Source organism: Paroedura picta, chromosome 16 (assembly GCF_049243985.1).
Source record: "Paroedura picta isolate Pp20150507F chromosome 16, Ppicta_v3.0, whole genome shotgun sequence".
NCBI lineage: Eukaryota > Metazoa > Chordata > Lepidosauria > Squamata > Gekkonidae > Paroedura > Paroedura picta.
Genome location: NC_135384.1, coordinates 7,536,358 through 7,561,119, shown reverse-complemented (window position 1 = coordinate 7,561,119; position 24,762 = coordinate 7,536,358). Strand labels below are relative to the sequence as shown.

At 51.8% G+C, this 24,762-nt stretch overlaps 2 protein-coding genes across 3 annotated transcripts in view; one reads left to right on the top strand and one right to left on the bottom strand.

Moving 5' to 3' along the window:
* Positions 1-24,762, bottom strand: part of LOC143825709 (suppressor of cytokine signaling 3-like) — a 113,965-nt gene that overhangs the window by 22,891 nt on the left and 66,312 nt on the right. The window lies entirely within an intron of this gene.
* On the top strand, positions 2,097-22,838 carry CACNG7 (calcium voltage-gated channel auxiliary subunit gamma 7). Its single transcript, XM_077313953.1, has 6 exons — positions 2,097-2,138; positions 11,026-11,265; positions 13,771-13,875; positions 17,410-17,550; positions 18,821-18,966; positions 22,393-22,838. The coding sequence occupies exons 2-6, from the start codon at positions 11,070-11,072 to the stop codon at positions 22,648-22,650; spliced, it is 846 nt and encodes a 281-aa protein (XP_077170068.1). The 5' UTR covers positions 2,097-2,138; positions 11,026-11,069; the 3' UTR covers positions 22,651-22,838.

Below are 24,762 nucleotides of genomic sequence, written 5' to 3'. Positions count from 1 at the left end.
TCCCCCCACCCCCCCCAAAAAAAGAACAACACCCAGGAGGGCCATCTCTTCCCCCTCCCGGCTCCAGCCCTGGAATGCTGGATGCAAAAAAAAAAAAACCCTGGTCGTTAGGTGCAGGCGCCCTCCCGCGCATGTGTGCGCACTGATGTGCAATCCATCGCGGTGTGGAGCCCAGAAAGGGCTCGGGGGGTGGGGATGGGGGGATGTTCCGAGCCAGAGATGCGTGCACCGCACTTACGGCGCCGCTTGCACACGAGCGGCTGCAGATCCGTGTAGGGAGCGGAGCTTTCTTTGCAACGTCGTCCCAAGGTTGAATTTGTATATAAAGGGTTATCGTCCTACTCTAACCCCCGCAAACCACACACACACACACCCCGGCCGACATCGCATCACAGGAGTCGTCGGGCTCGGGCCCTGGCGGCTTGCTGCAAGGCGGCTTGCAAGTTGCAACTTGGTGGCCGGCGTCTCCGCCCGGGTGGTGCGGTGCGGTGCGGCGCGGGGAACCCGGCGCTCGCTGGCCGGCCTGCGCCTTTAAGAGTGGTCCCTCTGACATCACGGCCAGCTGCAGGGATCCGGGCTGGGCCCACGGTCAGCTCGCCTCGCTCGCCGGCCCAGCGGATCCCGTGATCGGGCGGGATCCGGGCGGCGGGGGCGCCCTCTGGAGGGGGTGTGTGAGCCCCAGAGTGTGTGTGTGTGTGTGTGTGTGTGTGAGTAGGGGGGGGGGGAGAGAGAGCAAGCAGGCAGGCAGACAGACAGACAGACAGCCAGACGGCCGCCTCTCGGCATCCGACTGCGGCATCGCTGCCCGATCGAAGCCCTCTTCCCTCCCCTTCCCTCCCCCCAGGACAAAATCGGTAGCAGCCTCTCTCTCTCTCTCCTGCTCGCTCGCTCGCCCTCCCTTCTGACATCCCCCATCCATCCAGCCAGCCATCCCCTCCCCACGGTCACCCCCTGGATCCCTGCGGCGGGGGGGAGGGAGGGACGGGCGACCCTTTTACTCCCCTCCCCTCCAAGCAACCTACCCCCCTCTCCTCTCCCCCCCTCCCCCTCCATCTATTGATTTATTCATTCATCCCGCCCCGGATTTCTGCCGCGCTCTGATCTGGAACTGGGCTTTCCCCCTTGCTGCGATCTGCCTGGGTGTGTGTGTGTGTGTGTGTGTGTGTTTGCGCGTGTGTGTGCTCTCTCTCTCTCACACACACACATACATCCCGCATTCCTCCTCCATCCCCCCCCCCCGCCCCATCGGTCGTTCGCTCGCAATTGCGCGGCTTTTTCAGTCCTTGTCGTCCTGCACAGCGCTTCTTCCCCTGCCCTTCTTCCGATCTACACCTCCCTCCCTCTCTCTCTCTCTCCCTCTCTCGCTGCAGCCGGGATCCCTGGTCGCAGGGAATTCACTCCCCTCCCCTCCCTCTGCTGCATTCGTCTTCTCCTCTCGCTGCTTCGTTCCCTCGCTTTTCCGCTCTCCTGCACCCATCTCCGACGCCCCATCCTGTCGCCTTCCTTCTTCTCTCTCCTGCATCCCGTCCTCCCCTCTCTCCTTGTCTTGCTCCCGTGTGCTGCATCCCTCTCTCTGTCTCTCTCTCTCTCTGTCCTCCTTTTTTCTCTCCTCCTGCTGCATCCCTTCTCCTCCATTCCCTTCTCCCCCCCCCCTCCTCCCTGCTGCATTCGTTTGTCCAGTTCCCGGCTCGACATTTTACCACCCGCCTCCCGCACCTCTTCCAGCCCGGCTTCTGCTGCATTCCTTCCCCTTCCCCTCGCTCCTTCATCCATCCATCCCCTGGCTGCCTCCCTTTGTGTCCCCCACCCCCGCCCCCTCCCCTCTGCAACACCGCATCCCTTCCCCCGTGCATCTCACTTTTGGATGGAGCAAACTTTTGGATGGGGCCTTCGGCGATAGAGATCCTTTGTTTTGGGGATTGCAGCGTAGTCGCTGGCCGTTAAGCAGAGTGGCTAAATATCCCCCCCTCCCCCCGGTGTCTTCCGCTCCCTTCCTTTGGAACATTGGCGCGAGGAAAAGGAGGAATTAAAAGCGGAAAGCGATGCAGGTGCGGTGGAAGAGCAAGGCACTTAAGGTCCCGGAGGGAATCTAACGGAGAGCAAGGCACTTAAGGTCCCGGAGGGAATCTAACGGCAAGGTGAGAATATAGCCCTTGATGTTCTGTTGCTCCTAGGCGCCCGTCCATTGGGACGTGTCCCCTCGTGTCCCTGGCGCCCCGTGTGCCCCTCAGAGAGGTGCAAAGAGGGCATCTTTCCTTGGGCCAGCCATCTTTTAAATAGGATGCATGCTTCTGAGTTACACAGAACTCTCCACCGGGCCAAACTAGCAGACTGCCTAAGTACGAAGCTTGCATCTGTTCTAAGGAGTGAAAGAAAGATAAGCAAGCCGATCTCCGTGTCACTTTTTCTGGCTTTTCCACACCGTCTCCCTTGTCTATGCGGACTGTTAACTTTGCGCAACTTTGGCCTGTGTGGATGCGTGGCCTTTCCACGGAGGCCGGCGAGACGGCTCTTCGAACGGCACCCCTGCACACTGCGGGTGCTTCTTTCTCTGCTCCTCTGGATGGTGTTATCTCTGAATTCCTTCAGGTCCACTCTGAAAGGGCACGTTCTCCGTGGGCTGTAGCATGCACAGTGGATCCATGCGCTGTGATTTCTTTGTGGCAGGGAACGACACTTGTTTCGGTGGGGCTCCCAGACTGGGTAGTGGGCCATGCTGGAAGGAGTTGGCCTTGGCTGAGCTCTGATCCCCTCACCCCTTCCACAGGACTGTCAGAACTTTCCTTGATCTGCGCCGTGGTGTGTTCAATCTCTTCAAGATGCAGACTGCTCCTTCCTTTTGAGAGCTTGTTTTCCATTGGTTGGGTGCTGTTTCTGTGCGTATGCTTGTGTGGCTTCGATTACATCTTGTAACAACGCCTGTTCTAGTATTCCATTGTATGTTTTCCCTGAATTGGATTTGTAGGACAGACAGACAAGATCGCACACCAGTTTACTGTTGTTGTTGTTGTTTTTAAGGGTTTTGTGCTGCTGACTTCACTTCACACCATCAGCTGCATATTTCCTGATGATGCAGTGTGTCCTCGGTGTTTTATAAGCACTTACTCTGCCGTGCAAGCGAGAGGGTTGAGCTTGGTGGTACCTGGCTGACAGGCGGATCTTACTTCAACACCGTTTTTTTTTTATTTCCACGCTCCCTTCCAAACAGAATGGGATTATGGGGTAGTGCGGGGCATGTGTGTGCCCATCTGCATGTGAATTCTTTCAGCACCTTTCTCTGTGCCTCACAGAGGCGCACCAACGGTGTGGGGATTGTGATTTAAAGCTAGGCACTGTGCATTCGAGTGATTTCCTGTGCCAGGGAGTCCTGTTTCTTTCGAGCACGCTACGCTGTTGGGAGCACGCTGAGCCTCTCCTGCAATGTTTTAAAATGGAGAATACGGTATTTTGAACACGCTGCTTTTAGGTATTGAACTAGTTTGCAGGGCATTCCTCTAGCACTGTGCAATGGCTACATGGTGGTGTTAAATGGAGAAGAGGGCTGTGTGTGCTTAATTTTCCATGGTTTTGTACATGCACCCTATTTACTCCTCTCTCTCTCTACACCGCCTTAATATACCGTGAGCTACAAACAGTGCTGTCAACAGCATTTTTTTTAAATGGCTCTCTTTCCCCGGCGCAAGCACCCCCCCTCCTCCCGTGCATGTGATTTCACAAGCATCGGTACCTTCAAATGCCTCTCTGCATTTGGGTTACGTGGTGCCGAAAGAGATGAATTATTCTGGAATGGCTGAGACACCCTGATGCAGTGGGTCTGAACTGAGCAGCTGTGGGTGTCTTCTGCACCTGTATTGACACTGGATTTACTGCCTGTGTACTTCCCATTAACGGTTTGCTTATTCCCCTCGCTGAGAGGGGAGTGCGCCGTGCAATTCCTTGAGCACCGGTATGTGTGAATTTCCAGTGCTGGCGATGCGCTGTGTGTGTGTGTACGTGTGTGTGACTTCTCAGTGCTGGTGCCTGCGCGCACCCAAAACATGGATTTCTGGAACGGTGCCCGTGTGTGGTTTTTCTTTTGAAAACCCAACACATTTCCAAGGGTCACTGCACACGGGACGGGTCTAAAAGGGGAGGTTTTGGACGGCAAAAGAGATGTCGGACTTGGCGGTCACGACTCCTTCCCCCCCCCCCCGAACGCCAAAATTTTATGTAGTCCCAGATGGTGACGTTGCGACGGGATTGTATTCCCCGCCACGGCTGAATATGGTACACTGATTGCCAGAGGGAGGGAGGGAGGGAGGGAGGGAGGGAGAGCGACTGCTAGAAGGGGGGAGGGAGGGACTGGGGTAGGACTAGAGCGAGCGTTGTGATAATGGGGGAGATTTAATTCGGCATATGGAGGCAACAGCTACCGAGGGGTCAAACAGGCGGTACGTGGCGGGGATGCTATTTTGGTTGCCGCTGAGAGCCAGCTTCGGGCGGGCTGGAGGGCTCAGCAGTATGGTGAGATTGGAGGGGGGGGCGTTCTTTTACCTCCTCCGGGGTTATGTCGGTGGGAGCGAACACTCTCCTCTCCAGTGTGCAGTTTTCACGGGCATCATTCTTTGTGCGGAGAGGACTGGAAAGGCAGGTCTGGCCCAGCCGGCTTTGGAGGCCCGTTTGAGAGGTCAGGGCTTTGTTTAGAAAGACCTGTGAAACTTCCCTGTTCTGACCCTTCTGGATTCTCCCTGGCACTTGGAAGGATCCCATAAACGGGCTCCGGACGGAGGTGCTTCTTGGCGGTGGTGGATGAGACCTGGAGCCGCGGCTGATTTACGGTGACCCTGCGGGGGTTTTCGAGGCAAGGGAGGGGCAGAGGTGGCCCGCCGTGGCAGCAATCCTGGCCTTTCTTGATGGTCTCCCGTGTTGGCGGTGGCCAGGGCGTGACCCTGCTTAGCTTTTGAGATCCGGCTAGCCTGGGCCATTTCTTCATCCCCCTTAAAACCCCACCCTCCGAAGAGCCGAGGGTGCTTTTAACATTCCATCAAGACAATCCAACAGAAGAAGCTTTTCCTGGCATGGAGATAAGAGTTGGTTGCACTGGCTAAGTTTGTACATCTGGATCACGTTGATGACCCGGGAGCAGGGCCGGACAAGAGGCGAAAGTCCTCATTAAGGGACAGCAGCCTGCTCAAAGCTTCATACGGATGTGCAAAGACTCGAACCCAGATCTCGCTGGTCCCCATCGGACGCTCTTCTCAAGAATACCAAGTTGGCCCGCGTCCCCAAGATGCTGTCCTGGTTTAGGGATATATGCCCAGAATGGGATTAATCAGGTTAGCGGCCACCAAACACCACTTAACCTGTCTTTGGAGTTCATAAACTGGATGCTCGTTCTGGCATGGAGGATCTAGAGCGAGGCAGCGAATGCAAGAGCCGAAGCACGGCGTTTATTCTGGATCATTTAATCAGCTAGGAAAGCGAGGTCGTGTCTCATGCGCTCGAGGACTGGAAATCCCACAGGCTTATTCTGGGATGACCTGAGATGTGCAGCTCGGTGATTCTCTGGATACTTTACTGGGCACCTTCTTGACTTGCAGTCTCTTCTGGCATTTCTGGTGGTGCGTGAAACGATTCCTCGCAGCATGTGACATTTTTGCAGGTTTCTCTCTCTAGGGCGGAGAAATCCCAAGTTGATCGGCTCTGGCTTTTGCACCCGGTCTATCCTAAAGACCCGGGTACCCGACCGCATGCTGCTAAGGGTACAGCGTATCCGTAAATGACTCCATTCTTCCTTCAGTGACTTAAGCAACAGAAGAGCCATTCATCTGCTTCAGACACACTTCTCTAAGCATCCATTGTGCCCGTTAATGTGTACACATCCTTCTGCCACCCGTCCTTTCTCTTCCTTCTTTGCTGTCTGTCTCCACGTCTCCATCCATGCCGATCTGTCAGTGGGGATCCAAAGATGCCTTTCAGCTTCCGGAAATGGCCTCGCGGCTCAAGTCCCACTCGCGGAAGTCCTACGCTCCTGCTTTTCTCCTGAGAGCAGAAAGCACCTTCCACGAGGGAAAGTTCCTTTGTCAGCGGAAGGAGTCTTTCCGTAAGTGGAAAGGCTCCTTTTGACCCTCTGCGGCCTTTCCGCCTAATCAATCAGCAGAAGTAATTCCCAATTTGGGGGGAGAGGGGTAGAATGCATATAAGCGCGACAACTTTGTCTTCCTAAGGACACTGTCACCTGCACATTAGTAAATAATCCCTCCACCAATTTCGGTTTTCTTTCTGGGAACAGAAAAGAAGCCGACACAGAACCCCACATTTACGGATTTCACCATCAAGGTGAACAGAAGAGAAACTGTGCTGGACCAGGCCAGCGGTCCATCCCATCCAACAGTCTGTGTCACACAGTGGCCAAACCCAACTTTCATCAGGAGGTATGCCAGCAGGGCCAGAAATCCAGAAACTCTCTTGCTTTGGCTCCCCAAGCACCAAGGAGACAAAGCATCCCTGCCCTGGATAGGGTGTACCATCTATACCCTGTGGCTAACAGCCACCAAAGGACTTTTGCTCCATGTGCTTATCCAAAACCTCTTGAAGATCTCTGTGCTTCAGGTGGCAGCGAATTCCACATTAATTACACTTCCTCGGGTGAAGAAGTATTTCCTTTTATCGGTTCTAAACCGGCTGCTCGTTAATTTCATTGTGCCCCTGAGTTCTTGTATTGTGGGGAAGGCAGGGAAGTGCTTCTTCCTCTCCCTTCTCCATCCCATGCAGAGTTTTGGAAACCTCGCTCATGTCGCTCCTCAACAGCCTCTTCTCCCAAGCTCGAGAGCCCTAACCTCTTTAACTTCATAAGGAAAGTGTCCCATCCCCTTTAACCATTATGGTTGCCCTTTCCGGCACCTTTTCCAATGCTGGAATCTCTTTCCTGAGGTGCGGGGAGCAAAATTGTACACAGTATTCCAAATGAGGCTGCACCATAGATTTACATGGGAGCATTCTGATGCCGGCCGATTGGTTTTCAATTCCCCCCTTTTACCGCAACTGCTGTAATGTCTTGGGATGAAAAACGGCCCGTCTGTTTTGCCAAAGAAAAAACTTATCCAGGGATACGCTGAAGCGAAACGGCACAGTCCTCTATAGGGTGGCGAACGCAGCAGGCCCCTGCTGAAGAGCATTTACCTTGCCGCAATCAGCTCTACGCTCCTTATCTGCATGCGCCTGACTTAGGGCGAACCCAGCAAAAGGGCTTGCAAGGCCAGGGAGAAGTTTCTTGTTTATCTATTTGTCGTATGGCATGCGTGTACTAGCGTCGGGAGACGCTAGAATTGTCCAGGCAAGAGGTGCTCAGAGGTGGCTTCCCCTTGTCTGCCTCGGCGTCATGGCCTTAGTGTTCCTTGGAGGTCTCCCATCCAAATACTACGCAGGGTTGACCACACTTAGCTCGACGAGATCAGGTTTGCCTGGGATGTCCCGATCAGGGCTTGAGTAGCAAAGGTGGTTTGCCCTCCCCTTCCTCTGCAGAGTCTTCCTTGGCGCTGTCCCATCCAAGGACTGACCCTGCTTAGCGTCCGAGATCAGGCTGTCCAGATCAGGGTGGGAATGTGCTAGGGGGAGGAATAATTCCATTCCCACATACCAACACTAGTGTTCGTCAATAACAGTAGACGTTTTCCTTTACGGTATATGTCGGTTTTCTAACATCTTGGGTTCGAAGTCTGGGCATGGTCGTACGTTTGGTTATGCTGCCATGAGCAGACCCATGTTTGCTCACAGCAGGAATCTGGGGTTGCACTTGGGGGAGTAAAGGTACCCCAGCTCTAATTTTGTGCATATTTCCCCCCAGCTTCCAAATTAAACATCTCTCTGCCCCTGTGATCCTCTGTCTGCCTATCTATCCCGTACTCTTCCCGCTCTCCTTCTGGCCATTCCCATAAGTATCTATAAACTCTTTTCTCACAAGCCAGTGTACACACACAAACACACACACACACTTCAACCCCCCCCCCTTGTGTTGTGTATATACCCACAAATCTGGAACAGGAAGAGGAATGTGAGTGAGTAGGATGACCATCTTGCACATCTTCTGTCAGCCCCGAAGCTGCCTTCTGTGACCAAAATAAAATAATCACAGATGGGAAGATTCTCAACCCAGTGGGGGCTTAGGTGGGCGGACACTGTGCTACCGGCAACTGCAGTGCTGTGGGCAGGCAACAGGGGGTGCTGCTGCTACTCTGGGGGTGGGTGGGTGGGGGGTCAGGATTAAAGTGGAGGAGGCAAACAGATGGCTTTAGGGCCCAGGGGTGGCCAAACTGTGGCTCTCCAGATGTCCAAGGACTACAATGAGCCCCCATCGGTGCCGTCATGGGAATTGTAGTCCACGGACAATTTGGCCAACCCCGGCTTAGGCCCTTCTTTCTTCCCAAGGCCTTCCAGCGAACCTTGGCTACTCAGCCTGAGCCCTTTCCCTTCCCCTGCCACCCTCCGCTCCAGCCTACAGACACACACACACACTTCAGGTCTTTCCCGGGCCCTCTGTTCGGCACAGATGCAGTCGAGGAGGGCATAAATAGAAACCCCTGGAGCCACAAGCCAGGGAGAAAGTGCTGGCATTCCTATTGTGAGGGGGATGAGGCTGAACTCAGAAGGGCAATCGCATACCGGAGGAAACACGATGTGGTCAAGGTGTTAAGGTCTCTGGGAGGGTGCAGTTGTTGGGGGGCTGGGATCATCATTTAAATATAATAATAAATAAATCACAGATATCTAGGGTTGCTTTCCTCCAGGGGGGGCCCGGGGTAATCCCAGCATTACAGCTGACTTTAAACATTGTGGAGATCGGTTCCCCTGGAGAAAATGGCAGCTTTGGAGGGTGACCTCTGTGGTATGTCGCGGGGGGGCCAAGCTGTGGCTCTCCAGCTGTCCTTGGACTACAGTTCCCATGAACCCCTGCCAGCATGGCACCGAAAGGGGCTCATGGGAATTTTAGTCCCTGGATAGTCCCTAAACCAATCTATTTGCCTCTTCTACTTTAATCCTGACTTCCAACCCCCCCCCCCCAAAGTAGCAGCAGCACATGCTGGCAGGGACTCATGGGAATTGTAGTCCACGGACATCTGGAGAGCCACAGTTTGGCCACCCCCGGCCCTAATCCAATCTATTTGCCTCTTCCACTTTAATCCTGACCCCCCTACTACCCCCAGAGTAGCAGCAGCACATGCTGGCAGGGGATCATGGGAATTGTAGTCCACGGACACCTGGAGAGCCACAGTTTGGCCACCACTGGTATAGCCGTTTACACAATTGTGATAGAAGAAGAAAAGTTGGTTTTCATACCCTGCTTTTCACCACCCGAAGGAGTCTTGAAGCAGCTGATTATCACCTTCCCTTCCTCTCCTCACGACAGACACTCTGTGAAGGAGTGGGACTGAGAGAGCTCTGAGAGAATGGCTCTGAGAGAACTGTGACTAGCCCAAGGTCACCCAGCTGGCTGCATGTGGAGGAATGGGGGAATCAAACCCGGCTCGCCAGATTAGAAGCTGCTGCTCTTGACCACTGCACCAAGCTGGCTCTTAGCTTCAATTCAACTGATTAAGTGGAACGTGCTCTAAAATGGAGATGAACAAAACCATTTGAAAACATTTCAAGAGGTGAGATGTCTAAAATTCACCATCCAGGCCACGTGAAAACTCTCGTCCAAGCCTACTTTTCCTTCAATACCGTGTCGTTCCTCCCGTTAATTTTGGTCAAAATTGACGGCTTATGCTCGATTAGCTTTGCCAGCCAGAACAAACACAGGACTGGATGTGAGCCCGCCTCTGGTCATTGTGGCCGGCTATTTTACACCCTGTAAAGACCAGTCGTGGCTCAAAAGACAAGATGTTTGCCATTACCAGTACTTCCTCGCCGAGTCACCACTTGCAGCCCCAGGGAATAGTGGCCACATTATCAGGCCTTAAAATAGCTCACCTCAGCAGGCCCAGACGGTGCCCTGAACCAGCTGAGAGCATCTCCTAACACTCCCCAGAATCTTCCGTAATGTGCAGGGATTCCTCATCAGTAATATCAATGTCGGAAGAATCCTTAAAGTGGTTTAAACCCCACCGAGTGAGAGGGTTTTGTAGCTGGAAGAGTAACTTGGGAGGCTGTAGTGCTTTGAGGGGAAGCGTTGACCTGATGCTTCTTGGTTCTCCTTGGATGTGGGGTCATAGGGACCCTGTTGCTCTAGCCTTGGCCCAGTCTACACAGGCACCCAGTTTGTTTCCAGGAGAAATTGATGGTGCTGGTCATGATCTCCAAAGCTGCATATGGTTTGGGGCAAACACACCTGAAGGACTGCCTAACTCGTTACGAACCCACCCAACCATTACGGTGACCTTCAAAGGCTTTGCGTTGTGTGGCAATTTGGGAGACAGCCTTCTCCGAAGCTCCAAAACTCTCTTCCCCAAGGAGATTCCTCCGTCCCCTTCTGTCACCGTCTTCCGTCAGTGGATAGGGTCACTTTTTGTTCCATTTGCTGTTTTGTCGGTGATCCCTCCTTCCTAACCCGAGTTTTTAATGGCTGCTTTTATGTTTTGTATGTATTCTAACTCTGTCGTTAATGGTTATAACGGTATGTGCTGGGAGGGCTGGTTTTAGTGGTTTTAGAACGCGGTTTTATCGTGGATGTTCTTAATTTGTTAGCTGCCTTGGTATCTTTTGTTAAGCACAGAAAGGTGGGAGGCAAATTGTATATATAGATATATAAAAAAGAAATAAAACAGGAGAATCTGGTTGCCAAAAATAAAACAGAAATAAATAAAACAGGAGAATCTGGTTGCCAAAAATAAAACAGAAATAAAATAGGAGAATCTGGTTGCCAAAATGGGAGAATCTGGTTGCTGAGATATATGTACAAAAATCTGGTAGCCAGATTCTCTTGGGTGCTTTCGGAGTAGCTAGGCATGATTGAGGAGGGGGTTCTTGAAAGGTCTTCCTTGTCTCTAAGAAGAGAGTGATGGTGCGACAATTAAGACTCTTTGGGCTGACTCTTTATTCTTCCCGCAGGTCCTTGCGCTGTGTGTGGCCAGTGGCTCCCCCTGTCACCTAGGATGAGTAACTGCAGCAGCCGCGCCCTGACCCTGCTGTCTAGCGTTTTTGGAGCGTGCGGCCTGCTCCTGGTGGGCATCGCGGTCAGCACGGACTACTGGCTCTTTATGGAGGAAGGGATCGTGTTTCCGCAGAACCAGACCACCGAAATTGTCATGGCGCTCCACGCTGGCCTCTGGAGGGTCTGCTTCTTTGCAGGTAAGGAGTCGGACCCAGGTGAGGGTTCCCCTCTTTCAGGGGAACGGTTTAGAGCAGGGGTCATCAACCTTTTGTCCTCCAGATGTTCATGGACTACAATTCCCATGAGCCCCTGCCAGCGTTTGCTGGCAGGGGCTCATGGGAATTGTAGTCCATGAACATCTGGAGGACCACAGGTTGACTACCCCTGGTTTAGAGCAGGGGGTCCTCAGTCCTTTTGAGCCTAGGGGCAACTTTGCCATTCCAGTGACCGCAAAACGGATGCCGCAGTTCACCGACAATCGCAAGGGTAAAGATACTTGCGGTATGGTGGAGGCTGTTGCCAATCAGATCTCCAAAGACCAATCAGAAGGCTTGCTGGGCAGAAACCTCACCTGAGCCCACCCTAAAAAAAAAAAAAAAAAAAGCCACACTTCTCAGGTGCCGAGAAATGTTTCTGTGGAGACTGTGGCACCCACAAGTACTACTCCGAGGACTCTGGTTTAGATGCGACAAGAAAGGCTGTAAGGCCAGTACGCTTAGGCACCATGCCTGTGTTGACCTGTACACAATCACTGCTGCTTCATCCCAGAATTCAGATGTTCAGGTAGCCTGCGTGGGTTTGGAACCGAGAGGACACTATGTTCTGAATCTGAGATATATGTACAAGTTTTGCTGTGAGAGCCAGCTTGGTGTAGTGGTTAGGATTGTGGACTTCTCATCTGGAGAGCCGGATTTGATTCCCTGCTCCCCCACATGCAGCCAGCTGGGTGACCTTGGGCTGGTCACAGCACTGATAAAGCAGTTCTAACCGAGCAGTGATGTCAGGGCTCTCTCAGCCTCACCTCCCTCACAAGGTGTCTGTTGTGGGCAGAGGAAAGTGAAGGCGACTGTAAGCCGCTTTGAGATTCCTTCGAGGAGAGAAAAGCGGCATATAAGAACCAGCTCTTCTTCCAGTAATATCAGGGCTCTCTCAGCCCCACCTCCCTCACAGGGTGAGGAAATCAGGTTTATGATTTCCAGGAGGTACGTTGTGATCCCAAGACATCTCCAGCCTGCTACTCTGAGTAAACGGGGGGGGGGAACCCTCTTCTCAACAGCACTGAATCCAGTGCAAATAGCGTGAAAATAGCCTTCGTTCCTCCCTCCTTAAGTCCTGTGCCTTCTCCTTGGCCCTCCCCTTCCTCGTAACCCTGGTTCCTCGGCTTCTGTTTCCTGCAGGCCTCTGCCCCACAGACCCTGCTGAGTTGGGAAGCCAACTCTCAACTGGGAAATTCCTGAAGATTTGGGGGTACAACCTGGGGAGGGTGGAGTTTCGAGAGCAGTCTCAGTGGGTTACGATGCCACAGAGTGGCCTTTTTCAACCTTTTGGCTGTGGAGGAACCCCTGAAATATTTTCCAGGCTTTGAGGGACCCCCAAAGTGGTGACATGCCCCTTCCGAGAAGTGGGCACAGAAGTAAGATGCCGAAGCCACTAAATCTATCAATCGTTGACTGTTTCCGTCGTGGAGAAAGAGACCAGGCCTGTAGAGAAACTGGGGAAGTGGGCTACAGCGATGTACAGCGAGGTCAGCGGCCATCCGAATTTCTGGGAGAGGCTGTGTAACCCCTGGGGAGCTCTTGTGTAACCCCAGGGCTTCTCGGAACCCCAAAAGCTGCCATTTTCCTCAAGGGAACTGATCTCTGTAGTCTGGAGCTGATTTGTAATTCCTGGAGATCTCTCTGTCCTGCCTTGAATTTGGCAATCGGACCACCGAAGCCAGCATGGTTTAGCGGTGAAGAACAGTGTCCTCTAATCTGGAGGACTGGGTTTGATTCGCCACTCCCCTACGAGCAGCCACCCGGCCGACCCTGGGGTAGTCACAGTTTGCTTAGTGTTCTCACAGAGCAGTTCTCTTAGAGCTCTCCCAGCACCCCCTACCTCACAGGGTGTCTGTTGTGGGGAGAGGAAATGTTTGTATGTCGTTTTGGGACTTCTTTGGGTAATGAAAATCGGGGTACAAAAAACAGCTCTATTTAAGCCCTATTCTGCCATCTTTTCTTTTGCCACTCTGCCTCTACTCCCCTTGGTGTAGTAGTCAAGACTGGCAGCTGCTAATCTGATGAGCCAGGTTTGATTCCCTGCTCCTCCACATGGAGCCAGCTGGGCGACCTTGAGCTCGTCACAGCCCTGATAGTGCTGCTCTTGCAGAGCAGTTCTCTCAGAGCTCCCTCAGTCCCACCTGCCTCACAGGGTTTCTATTGTTGGGAGAGGAAGGGAAGACAATTGTAAGCCGCCTTGAGGCTCCTTCTGGTAGAGAAAAGCAGGGCATAAAACTTATTCTTCTCAGTCCCATCTCAGGGTTTGCACTTTTCACACTGGTCAAGCGTACGTTCACCTCCCCTGCCAAAATCTCAGAGTCTTTTTCTCCTTCGATCTGCCTGAGCTTTTTTCCTCTCCCAGCCAAACTAATTTTTCCTGCTGTCCCAACCTTTGTATTGGTCCGTGTCGGCGGTGTGGATCTGATACGTCGTCTCCTCCCGCAGGTCAGAAAAAAGGCAGCTGCGTCGCCTCGGAGTATTTCCTAGAGCCTCGGCCCGATCCGGACCCTGAGGGCCCCTTGGTTACGGAGAACACCGAAAACATCCTCAGTAAGTGGGGCGAACTTCCTCAGGTGCATGCCGCTGGTCTGGTGGGCAAGGGGTCCTCCTGCGTTACTCTGGACCAGGGGTGGGCAAACTGTGGCCCTCCAGAGGTCCATGGACTACAATTCCCATGAGCCCTTGCCAGCGAATGCTGGCAAGGGCTCCTAGGAATTGTAGTCCATGGACATCTGGGAATTGTAGTCCATGGGAACTATAGTCCATGGACATCTGGAGGGCCACAGTTTGCCCACCCCTGCTCTGGACAGCTCTTCTCTCAGATACGGCTCATCCCGAGAGACTGCCTCAACCTTGGCCTTTATCGCTTCCCTCGCTGCCCTTTCACCAGTGCTGCGTCTCTCTGGACAGTGACGGCCAAGCTAGGCAAGGGGCAGGAAGACCCAGGATCGGCCTGCCTGCAGGTTTCTCTCTCTTTGGAAAGTTCAAAGCAGCAGCGGTAGGGCTCAGAAGAAATGCACCAGGGTAAAAATGCCCGACCTTTTCAACAGTAACATTTTCTTGACCCGATCTGCCCTTTGATCGCTCGCTCGGGCTAGCCTAATCTTGTCAGATCTCATAAACGAAGCAGGATTGGGCCTGGTTGGTTTTTGGGAGACCAGCAAGGACCCCCAGGGTGGCTGTGTGGGGGCAGGGAATGTCAAGCCACTGCGAACGTCTCTTAACTTGGAAGCCCTACAGCAGGGAGGCCAAACTGTGGCCTTCCAGATGTCCACGGACCACAATTCCCAGTGCTGGCAGGGGCTCATGGGAATTGTAGTCCATGGACATCTGGAGAGCCGTAGCTTGGCAACCCCTGCACTAGTTGGTACCCTCTTCTCTCAAAATCCAGCATGCTGTGAATGATGAACAGATTTACGAGTGGGGACGACAGTGCACTTGTGCATCAGAACCCACCAATGCAAGTATATGCATCTTGTCAGGTAAAGGAAGCTCAGCACCCCTGGTTAGTACTTGGGTGGGAGAGCACCAAGGGTGTCCCTGCGGGGCTACCATCAATACCTTCGGTTTTTATACAGTTGCCAACCTCCAGATGGCACCAGGGACTCTCCTGGCACTGCAGCTGATGGTCCATGGACTGAGATCAGCTCTCCAGGAGGAAATGGCTGCATCGGAGGATAGACCATGTAGGATTATACCCCACTGAAGTACCTCCCTGCGCCCCAAGCCCCGGCTTCCTCAAACGCCACACCTCAAACCTCCAGGAATTCCCCAAACCGGAGTTGGCAACCCTCAGTTCCTAGTGCTGGGCCGTTGTTCACCTGCTAAGGCCTGTGCTCTCTGATCCCACAAGCACGTAGGGTGGTCCGTCCGGAGCTCAGTAAAACGCTGTGGTTATCGTTTGAGGGGAGGGGGGTTCATTTGTTTGTTGGTATTGTTTATCCATCTGGTCCTGCAAACTGAGTAGGGGTGGGGGCCTAAGAAACGCCATCGCAGACCACCCTGTGGCTGGTTGGCTTGCTGCAGAGCTCCTTCCGATAGACCTTTAAGATACTACGTTGGCAGCTGCTGTAACCCTGCACTGCTGTTTCCTCCGCTTAAAAAGACGGAGAGAGAGAGTTGTGCATTATGGCTATTCGTGCCTTTAAAGAGCCAGGATAGACGACTGGAGACGTTCTGCATCCCTGGTCAGAAAGGATATGGCGGAAAGCTGGCAGGGCTGAGTCCCCTGCCGTCTGCAGGCCGGAGAAGAAAACGGGCTTCGTGCCAAAAATAATCACACCTTGTCCCAGGCCTTGGCGCGATGGCTGCCAGCCTCCCCATCTTATGCCTTTATCAGTCGACTGCTGCCCAGACATTAGCAGGCGGAGAGGTTTCTCTCCGGGTTGCAAAAAAGCACCCTCTTTTGGTTGCTGGAGATCGAGTCGGTTTTAAAGGCACGAGAGCAGGCTGACAATCAGATTTGGGTTGTTGCGATTGTGAAACGGAATGTGTGTGTGTATGTGTGTGTGTGTGTTTGTGTGTGTGTGAGAGAGAGAGAGAGAATCAATCACTGCCCCCTGCTGGATCGAACAAGGAACAGCCCAGCCCTGCAAAGCTGAAAAATATTTTACGTTTCCGAAGGCTTGCCCGAGTCACAAAATGGTGCAGGTCATGCAGGGAGGGGGACGACTCCCGCAGCTCAATATTTAGCCATGTCACAAGCGACCCCCTGTGGTGGCCCGTGACATTTATGCAACCCAGGTTTGCCAGCCGCCTGGAGGAAAAGACAGTCCCGTCCCTTAAATCGTAGAATCATAGAGTTGGAAGCAACTTCCAGGGTCATTGAGTCCAACCTCCTGCAGAATGCAGGACGTTCACAACTCCCTGCCCACCCACAGGGACCCCAATTCCAGGCCCAGATGATGCCCCCCCCCCAACCAGAATCCCTGGCCAGTCTGGCCTGGAAGATATTAACCTTTTGATCCTAAAGTGGCGATTGGCATTTCCCTGAACATGCAAGAAAATGCCCCAAGAGCCAAGCACGGACACAGTCCCTTCTGCCCACCCCCTCGCAATCAAACCGAGGTTTGACATGTGACAATGGGCCGCTGAAGCACCTTCACGGCATGGAGGTAAATAACACCCCCACTAAACCTCTATTAATGGGGCAAAACATTTTCCTCCAGCTCTGTTGGCAACTGTAACGCAACCACATCTGGCTTCCTCGGGAGGTGGTGGGTTCTCCATCTTTGGAGCCATCTGACGGAGAGGCTGATTCTGGGAAGGCTCAGGCCTAACTGGAATTGGTTCCACAAGATCACAAGTCCAGTTGTCTGTGGGAAGAGGAAATACTTCTGCACCTGCTCAGAGTCTCTCACTTCACATATTACAGGGATGAGGCCTGGCATTTTAAACCGTTTCTATTTTTATTTAGTAAAGGAATCTGCTTGTCCCACCTTTCCTCGCAGTTTGAGGCAGCTTACAAATATAGAATGGACACTGGGAAAAGCTGGCTTACAGTTAGAATCATAGAATTATGGGTCATCTAGTCCAACCCCCTGCAACCCCCTCATGGGTCATCTAGTCCAACCCCCTGCACAATGCAGGATACGCACATCCCTATTGCTCATCCACTGTAAACTGCCACCCCCTTGAGCCTTCAAAGAAGGCTGATCGTTAATTCTCAGTATCTTATACCTTGGAACTCATTTGTCTCTAATGCAAGTATTCCCAACCTGGGGTCTGTCGACCCCTGGGGGTCTGCAGGAGCTTTAAAGGGGCTCTGAAGTGGCGTATTGGGGAGGGGGGAAGCCTGTCTTCTCACCTCCTTCTTTCCGGCCTACATGAGACAGAGCTGCCATAGTAGTAGCAAAGGCAGGGGGAGGGAGCAAAAGGAGAGCTAAGGGTGCGGGTAGTGATGTCACTTCTGGGGGTGTGGCCAGCTGACATCACTTCCGGGGCTCCTGGCACTCTGAAGAATTATTTCAGGGGCTCCTCCTTGGTCCAAAGGTTGGAAAAGGCTGCTCTAAGGTCCTGCTGGACCCAAATCTTAACTATTTAAATCCTTGGATCTGACTTTGTCCCCTTCTTTTCTCCCTGCAGAAACCATCCGCACGGCCACTCCTTTCCCCATGGTCAGCCTCTTCCTCGTCTTCACGGCGTTCGTCATTAGCAACATCGGACATATCCGGCCCCAGAGAACCATCCTAGCTTTCGTCTCCGGAATCTTCTTCATCCTCTCTGGTGAGGCGTGGAGCAGGGGGCGCTCAGTGAAGTAGGGAGAAACCTCCATTGCGTCTGCAGTGAGCACAGATCCCGAAAGGGATGCCTCTGCTGTAGGCTTGCAACCCCCTAACGATTTGTCCGTATTCTTGTGGCATCCACTGTGTCCCTAGCCCTACTGCCGTGGTAGCCCATCCCCTGTACTCAAACGGGTAAGAGAGCCCAGTAGCTCAATGAGATGGGGAACATCGGAAGGAGACCAACGCAAGCAGATCACTTAAGACCACTTTATGAATGAGCGTAAGGGTGGGGTTGCTAATCGACAGGTGATGGCCGGAGATCTCCTGGGATCACAGCGGATTTCCGGGCCTTGAAGTCCTTCCTTCCCTCCCTCCCCAAACCCTGCCCTCCTCACCCTCCAAATCTCTGGGTATTTCTCAGCCCAGGGCTGGCAGCCCTAGACAAGAAATCCAGAGGAAGCAGCAGCAGGCAGAGCTGTCTGGAATCCCCAATTGTTGTTAATTTAGAGCAGGGGTAGTCAAACTGCGGCCCTCCAGATGTCCATGAACTACAATTCCCAGGAGCCCCTGCCAGCGTTCGCTACAGGGGGCTCCTGGGAATTGTAGTCCATGGACATCTGGAGGGCCGCAGTTTGACTACCCCTGATTTAGAGGATTGGGAGGCACGGAGGAAGCGAGGGAGGCCAAAGGTGTTTCAGCCGCAAGGAAATTGCATCTCCGGGGTATGACCCTGAAGAAAAGGCGGTTCAAAAGTGGCCGTCTTTGGGCTGAGATACTTGAGAAGGGTGGGCAAGTGACGATCGCGAGGCAACCACGGGACGACTTGCCCGTCAGCCGCGCGGAGCGGAGCATCCGACGTGACGCAGCTGCAGTGCTGGGCGAGCATGTCACCACAGCATGGCACTGCTCCAAAGCACCGGCTGCACCCGACTGCAGGCTGTGCATTCCTGCATATCATAACCAACGAATGGGATGTGAGGCGGGGCTATGCAGATGAAGGGGAGGGATTAGGCAGATCACAACAGGGTTAATCGACTGCTGATCTGGGTAACCGACTGCAGTCTGGGGAGACTACCATCGTAGGGGCAACAAAAAACTCAACAATGGCCAAGTGGTGATGGGAGAAGTTGTCATTACGCCTCGGTGTGCTCGTAAGCAGCTGTATTTGTGGGGAGAAGGACAGCTGTCCGGAGGGAGGAAGGAGCTAACAGCCAGTGTTTCCTCTTTCTTTCTTTCTTCCCATCCCTCTCCCCTCCGTGCCTTTTCTGCAGGGCTCTCTCTTGTGGTGGGCCTGGTCCTGTACATCTCCAGCATCAACGACGAGGTGATGAACCGTCCCAGCGGCTCGGAGCAATACTTCCAGTACCGCTACGGATGGTCCTTTGCCTTCGCGGCTTCTTCCTTCTTGCTTAAAGAGGTACGTTGCAGAAGGCTGGGTCTTTTTTTAATTATTGTTTTAGCGCTGATTACAGGAAGTGCGGGGAGGCGGGGGGGACACACATCACCAAAGAATGGCAGGTCTTGAATGGCAGACCTGGCTTTGCAGGATATGGGTTGGGCCTCTTGCTGGCTTGAAAGGCCCTGTGAGTTGCAAGCTGTTATGCTGTTTCCAGCCATTCCCAAATCCAGGCTATAAGCTAGTATTGTCTTTCATTCACTAGTGGGGAGGCACATAAAACTGTCCACCTTCTTCCTGCAGCACTTTGTCTCCTGAGACAGGTAGTGATTCTTCAGGTCCCAGGCAGAGGTCTCTTAGATCACCTACGATCTGGTCACAGAGCAGAAACATCAGAGCTCTGTCAGCCCCACCAACCTCAGAGGGTGTCTGTTGTGGGGAGAGGAAGGGAAGGCGATTGGAAGCCGCTTTGAGGCACCTTCGGGCATAAACGTGGGGATGCCAGGGATTGAACCTGGGATCTTCCGCCTGCCAAGCAGATGCTCTACTGCTGAGCCACAGCCCCTGGAATATAAACCCTTGTCTCCAAAGAAGATTCTTCCCACCGCAAACATGGTGATTCAGCAGTTCTAGACACAATGAGATTACGGAGAGCTGCTGTTTTATGGAGCGAACAAGACTGAGAGAGGGAGACCTCACCTGCGGGCTTACCCTTGCCCCTGATCCAATCTAAATCTAAATACATAATTTGAGTTGATTTTAGATAGCTTTATCTATTCACTGAGCAATTTAAAAAAAACACCTTCATTTTAAACATCAGTGGCACGAAACTGGGATCCCTGTGAAGTAAACCGGGCAATATGGTGGTTGGAATGGCAGTGATCACATGATGCATCCTAAATTAACTGGAACTCTTTATTATAAAATACAGCAATGGCCACTGGCTTAGAAGGCTAAAGAAATGTTTTAAAATAAAACGCACAGAGCTTTGGTCTGTCAACAGAAACCGGCTGGCTACAATTGCAAACTGAAACCCAAATAAACCATCTAGCTCCATTTCGGAGGTGTCTTTTGCCTTCACGCCCCGGGTGTGAGTTTTTCAGCAGCAGTTCTTAGGAGGAGAATGTATTTTTAAGGTTTCACTGAAGGTTCGGTGTCAATTTTTTAGACGCACTGTCGTTGCCAGCTCCAGGTTGGAAAATCCCTGCAGATTTGGGGACGGACCTGGGGAACTCTGGGTTTAGGGAATGGCGATACCTCAGTGGGTATTAAAACAATATTCTAAAACTCATTCACAATTGATGGCGGTATATAGTTTGGTAAAAGATGCATCCCACACTGGCCCACTGGCTGGGCCAAGACGGGCAGATGAATAGTTGGCCTGGTGTCACAGGTGTAGATCACCTTGGAGATTTGACGCCAGCTTAGTACTGGCCCCAGCTCTAAGGGGAGAGGGGAGCCTGATCTTAAAGCCCCCCAGGACCACCTCCCGGCCTCAAACAAACGCCTGGCGGAAGAGCTCCGTTTTGCAGGCCCTGTGTAACTCAGAGAGCTCCGACAGGGCCCGCCGTTCTCATTGGATGCAATAAAAGATATACCTAATAAAAAGTGCATACAGAATAGAAACATGGCAGGCATCTCTAATAAAGCCTTTTAAAAACCCAGTGAAATTAAGAGCTCTCTCATCAATTCCCTTCTCTGCATAACCCTCAATCATGATGAGCCTCATCTGAAAGAATCTCTGTTCTGTTGGCAGGTTGATTAGCTTCACTGTTGTGTCGGTGTCTCTCACTTGTATTAGCCAGTCATGAATCCCGGGCTTATCTTTTCTGCTTCCACTTCCTGGCATAGGCCAATCTTGGAAGATGTTGGGGGGTATGTCAACCGCACAATTTAACAGCCAGGCCTCTGTCTCTCCGACAGGACTGATAATTTCCACCATCAGTCTCCAGTAACACATTGTCCATCTATAAGCATCCAGAGTTGTCTTCTTCTACCTCAGAAAAGCAGTGCTTACTACTCCCAAGCCTGTAGATCTTTGCGAGCAAGAAAAGGGTCAGATGCGAAAGCCTGCTAGCGTGGCCGATCGCGTGGGTTTGATCTGAGAGAGGCAGACTAGCCAGGCTGCAGCTGGCAGCCCCCAGGAAGAATTGCAGGGTGGGCCTGCTGCACCAGCATCATGCCAGCATGGGCAAGTCATTGCTTGCGGTTAAAAGCCAGCAGAAGGGACACTCTAGCATTTTGCAAAGACTCTTATATTCTTACCATAGAGAGTCTGTCAAAGCTTAGAATGTCCCTGTGCCAGGTCCAGCTTTAACCAGAACTGACTGGTGTAATAGTGGCCCATATTCCTTTTCCTCTTATTTCCTTGGTGTAGTGGTAAAGGGTCGTAGGCCTTGGATCTATGCCTGAAGAATCAGCAGGTGACAAAATGGCTTACCAGGTAGCCCCACATAATATGGGGGTGAGGGGCAGCGCTGGCATCCTTAGAGGAAGGAGTGGAGCATGAAATGCATCTTGTGTACAGGATGAGATGCACTGCACACAATTAGTGGGTGTACACACACGCATGCACGCACGCACTTTCTATGTAGAATCTGTAACAACTACAGAGGTTCTAACTGCCTTTTGCTAGATTACGTATATCTATAATGTACCATGTCTGAAACCAAGATCCCATCGGTCTGTGTTCAAGTAAACCTTGTGCTTTTTAGGCCTACAAAAAGTATCATGATCATAAGCCATGTGCTATTAACAGCAGGTTTAATTAGTTCACAATAGTTTTCCCTCTTTTCCCACACTACTGAAGTAGTATTCAAGGCGGCTGACAACAGAAAAGTAGACGGAATGTAATAATGACAAGCAGAATCAATAGACACACCTCCTGGATACAGTTACATTTTATTTGTACAGGCATACATGCTGTTTGGATCCTTCCTCAGTTTCCCAGCTGTTTTACCGTCGTTAGTGTTCAGCTTCCTTTTTTTTTTTTTAAACAAACCACCGGCAGAATGAAAGCACTCATTAAAAAAATGCAAGGAGACAGCCAAGAAACTGAGAAATTATTTTTTTAAAAAGCAAAACAGTCAAACTCCTTAAAAAAACTATTTTGGGATTTCCGTTCCATTAATTTATTTGTTTTCTGGGATTTCTGTTCGGCCCTGTCGTCAAAAACTCAAATTAGATTCGAGGCCACCCGTCACCTTAAGATCCCAACAAGATTTATGGGTGTAAGCTTTCAAGAGTCTCTCATCTCTCACAAAAATATACCAAGGTAGGCCATGGACATCTGAAGAGCCATGGTTTGGCCACCCCTGGCTTATACCCTTGTAGGCCTTTAAGGTGCTACCTGAGCCAGTTCTACTGCAAACAAACATGACTCCCCTCTGAATATATCCCCAGGGCTCCTCTTAATTGTGTCCCTTCTCTCTGTTCCTGCTTCTGCAGGGCGCGGGCGTGATGTCCGTCTACCTCTTCACAAAGCGCTATGCCGAGGAGGAGATGTACCGTCCCCACCCTGCTTTCTACCGCCCGCGCCTGAGCGACTGTTCCGACTACTCGGGCCAGTTCTTGCACCCGGAGGTGTGGCATCGTGGACGCAGCCCCTCGGACATCTCCAGCGATGTGTCCATCCAGATGACTCAGAACTACCCACCGGCCATCAAGTACCCAGAACACATGCACATATCCACCTCACCTTGCTAAACGCGCCGGGGAACGCGCTGGACAAGGAAGCCGGCATCTGCTTGCAGACAGTACCGTCCTGCCCCTCCCTGCCCAGGAGACGCCCCTGCCCGTGGGGGTCCTGTCTTCCTCCCTCTCTGAAGACTCATACCACCCGCTCTGCTAGAAATTGTCCTCTTTCTCTCTCTCTCTCTCTCTCTCTCTCTCTCTCTCTCTCTTTCTCTCTCTCTCCAGCTGGTGGGAGCCATTCAACCAAACTTGGATATTGCTGGAAGCCCTCCCCACACTTGGAAACGGTTCTAATTTCTTGTCCCCCTTAGCGATCAAATTTAAAAAGTCCACCCAACACACGTGTATGTCCTGACAACAGTCACACCTGCCCTGCCCATCCTCCCTAGAGAGCGGAAGAAATATAGCTCAGAAATATGTTTTCCGACGTCTCAGATCCACTGCTTCAAAATACCTCTTCTATCTCACTCAGGTGGTTGGAAAGCCTGGGAGGAAAGAATTGGGGGGGGGGGTTGCCAGCTAGCATGTTCTCCCATTTCCCCCCCTCCCTCCAAAAAAAATAGTTTGACAAAAAGTAGCTTTCCAAAACCATCCACACTGTTCCCATCTGGAGAGAAAGATGCCCATTGGGAATCTTCTCCCCTTATTCATTCAGTTCTTGACAGGAAATGGCCTTTTGCCAATATCTCCCTTTGCCTAATATTGCCCTCCCCAAAAGCTAGCTACCTTGACATATATAATTTACTATTGACACACATTTTCTGACTATAAATGACACTTTCTCGCATCAGAAAGTTCCTTCTGCTGGGCAAAAACGGCTAGCACAACAAATCCCCAAGATCCAACCCTGTCATTTTTAAGGCTTACCCACCTAGAAAAACCCATTCTTCCAGCCCATTTTTCCCCCTTAAGTAATGACAGGAAGTAATATTAGGCTGCTATCTTGGTTTGACCAGAAATAACCATGTAAAAGGAAATCTCTTCCCCCATTTTACTTTTGGCCACTTCGGTTTGGGGCCTAGATCGATTCGGACTGCAATGCCTATCGGTTTCTTATTATCTTGTCCTGACTGGAAATTTCCCCTGACTGGAAATTTTCCCTCAACACCGCCCCCAGGGGTTGGATAAAATACATCCTCTTCCTGTCAGGCAATGCCCCGCCATTACTGTTTGCCATTTCTATTCGTACCAAGAAAACGCCCTCCTGAAACTTCCCCCGAGGCCTCCAGCCCCATCCCCGACAGGCGCTGGCTCTTCCGCCAACCGTTCTTTTCTACAAGCATTTGGACGAAGGACCCACTGTCCTGTTTGAAGAGACATTTGTATTTCGTGGCCCCGCGCAGGAGAGACGACGCTATTCTAGAGGGAGGGGTGAGAAAACAACCGTGTCTTCCAGCCATCAATGCCTCAAAAAATCCTCCCCGCCATTCTGTTTTTGCATCAGCGGGTGTCACGGCCAGGTCTTGGCACCAAAGGAAACTCTTTTAGGAACTCCAGACTCTTTTTCAAGCATGCTCCCTTCAGCCATGAGGACGCCGAAGGCCACCGAGGTGAGGACTGAAGAAGAAAGAAGAGAGAGTGAGACGCAGAGAGAAAAATCGGTGATTCTCCAGCTGTTAAGTCAGCTACTGGGAGCAGCAGATTTTGTTCTCTTCTTTCATGTTCCTTTCCTACCAGTCTCAGAAGTTGGTATTTCCCTCTTTCCTTTTGTTTTAATTCTATTCCAAGCCCGTCCCTTTCAGCTTCAATTCCTTCCCACTAAGATTTGCCTTTATTTTTTGTTTGTTTGCTTGTCAGCTGTTTGGCTTCCTCTTTGTGCTTCCTGTTATTTTTACAGTTTCATCCTTTCTGTTTGTCTGCTTCCTTTGTTTGGTATTCAATTTCGCCTCCGCTTCATCTTCCTGTCGTTTAAGTTTATTATACTTATACTCAGGTCTCTGTTTTCCCCTTTCCTTTACTCTGCACCTTTCTTTTATTCTTTCTAATTTTTAAAGCTCTCTTAACTTGCCTCTGTAACCTTCTTTCCATTTGTTCATTCCTTTTTTTTTTTAGTTTATCCCCCCCTCTCCCCATTACTTCCTTTTCTCAACTGCTCTTCGGCAACTCCAGCCTCTTACCCATGGA

Excerpts from the sequence above, each read along its gene's own strand:
- CACNG7 (XM_077313953.1), top strand. The coding sequence starts at position 11,070 with ATGAGTAACTGCAGCAGCCGCGCCCTGACCCTGCTGTCTAGCGTTTTT. Across the intron at positions 11,266-13,770 it reads GAGGGTCTGCTTCTTTGCAG|GTCAGAAAAAAGGCAGCTGC; the intron begins GTAAGGAGTCGG and ends CTCCTCCCGCAG. Across the intron at positions 13,876-17,409 it reads GAACACCGAAAACATCCTCA|AAACCATCCGCACGGCCACT; the intron begins GTAAGTGGGGCG and ends TTCTCCCTGCAG.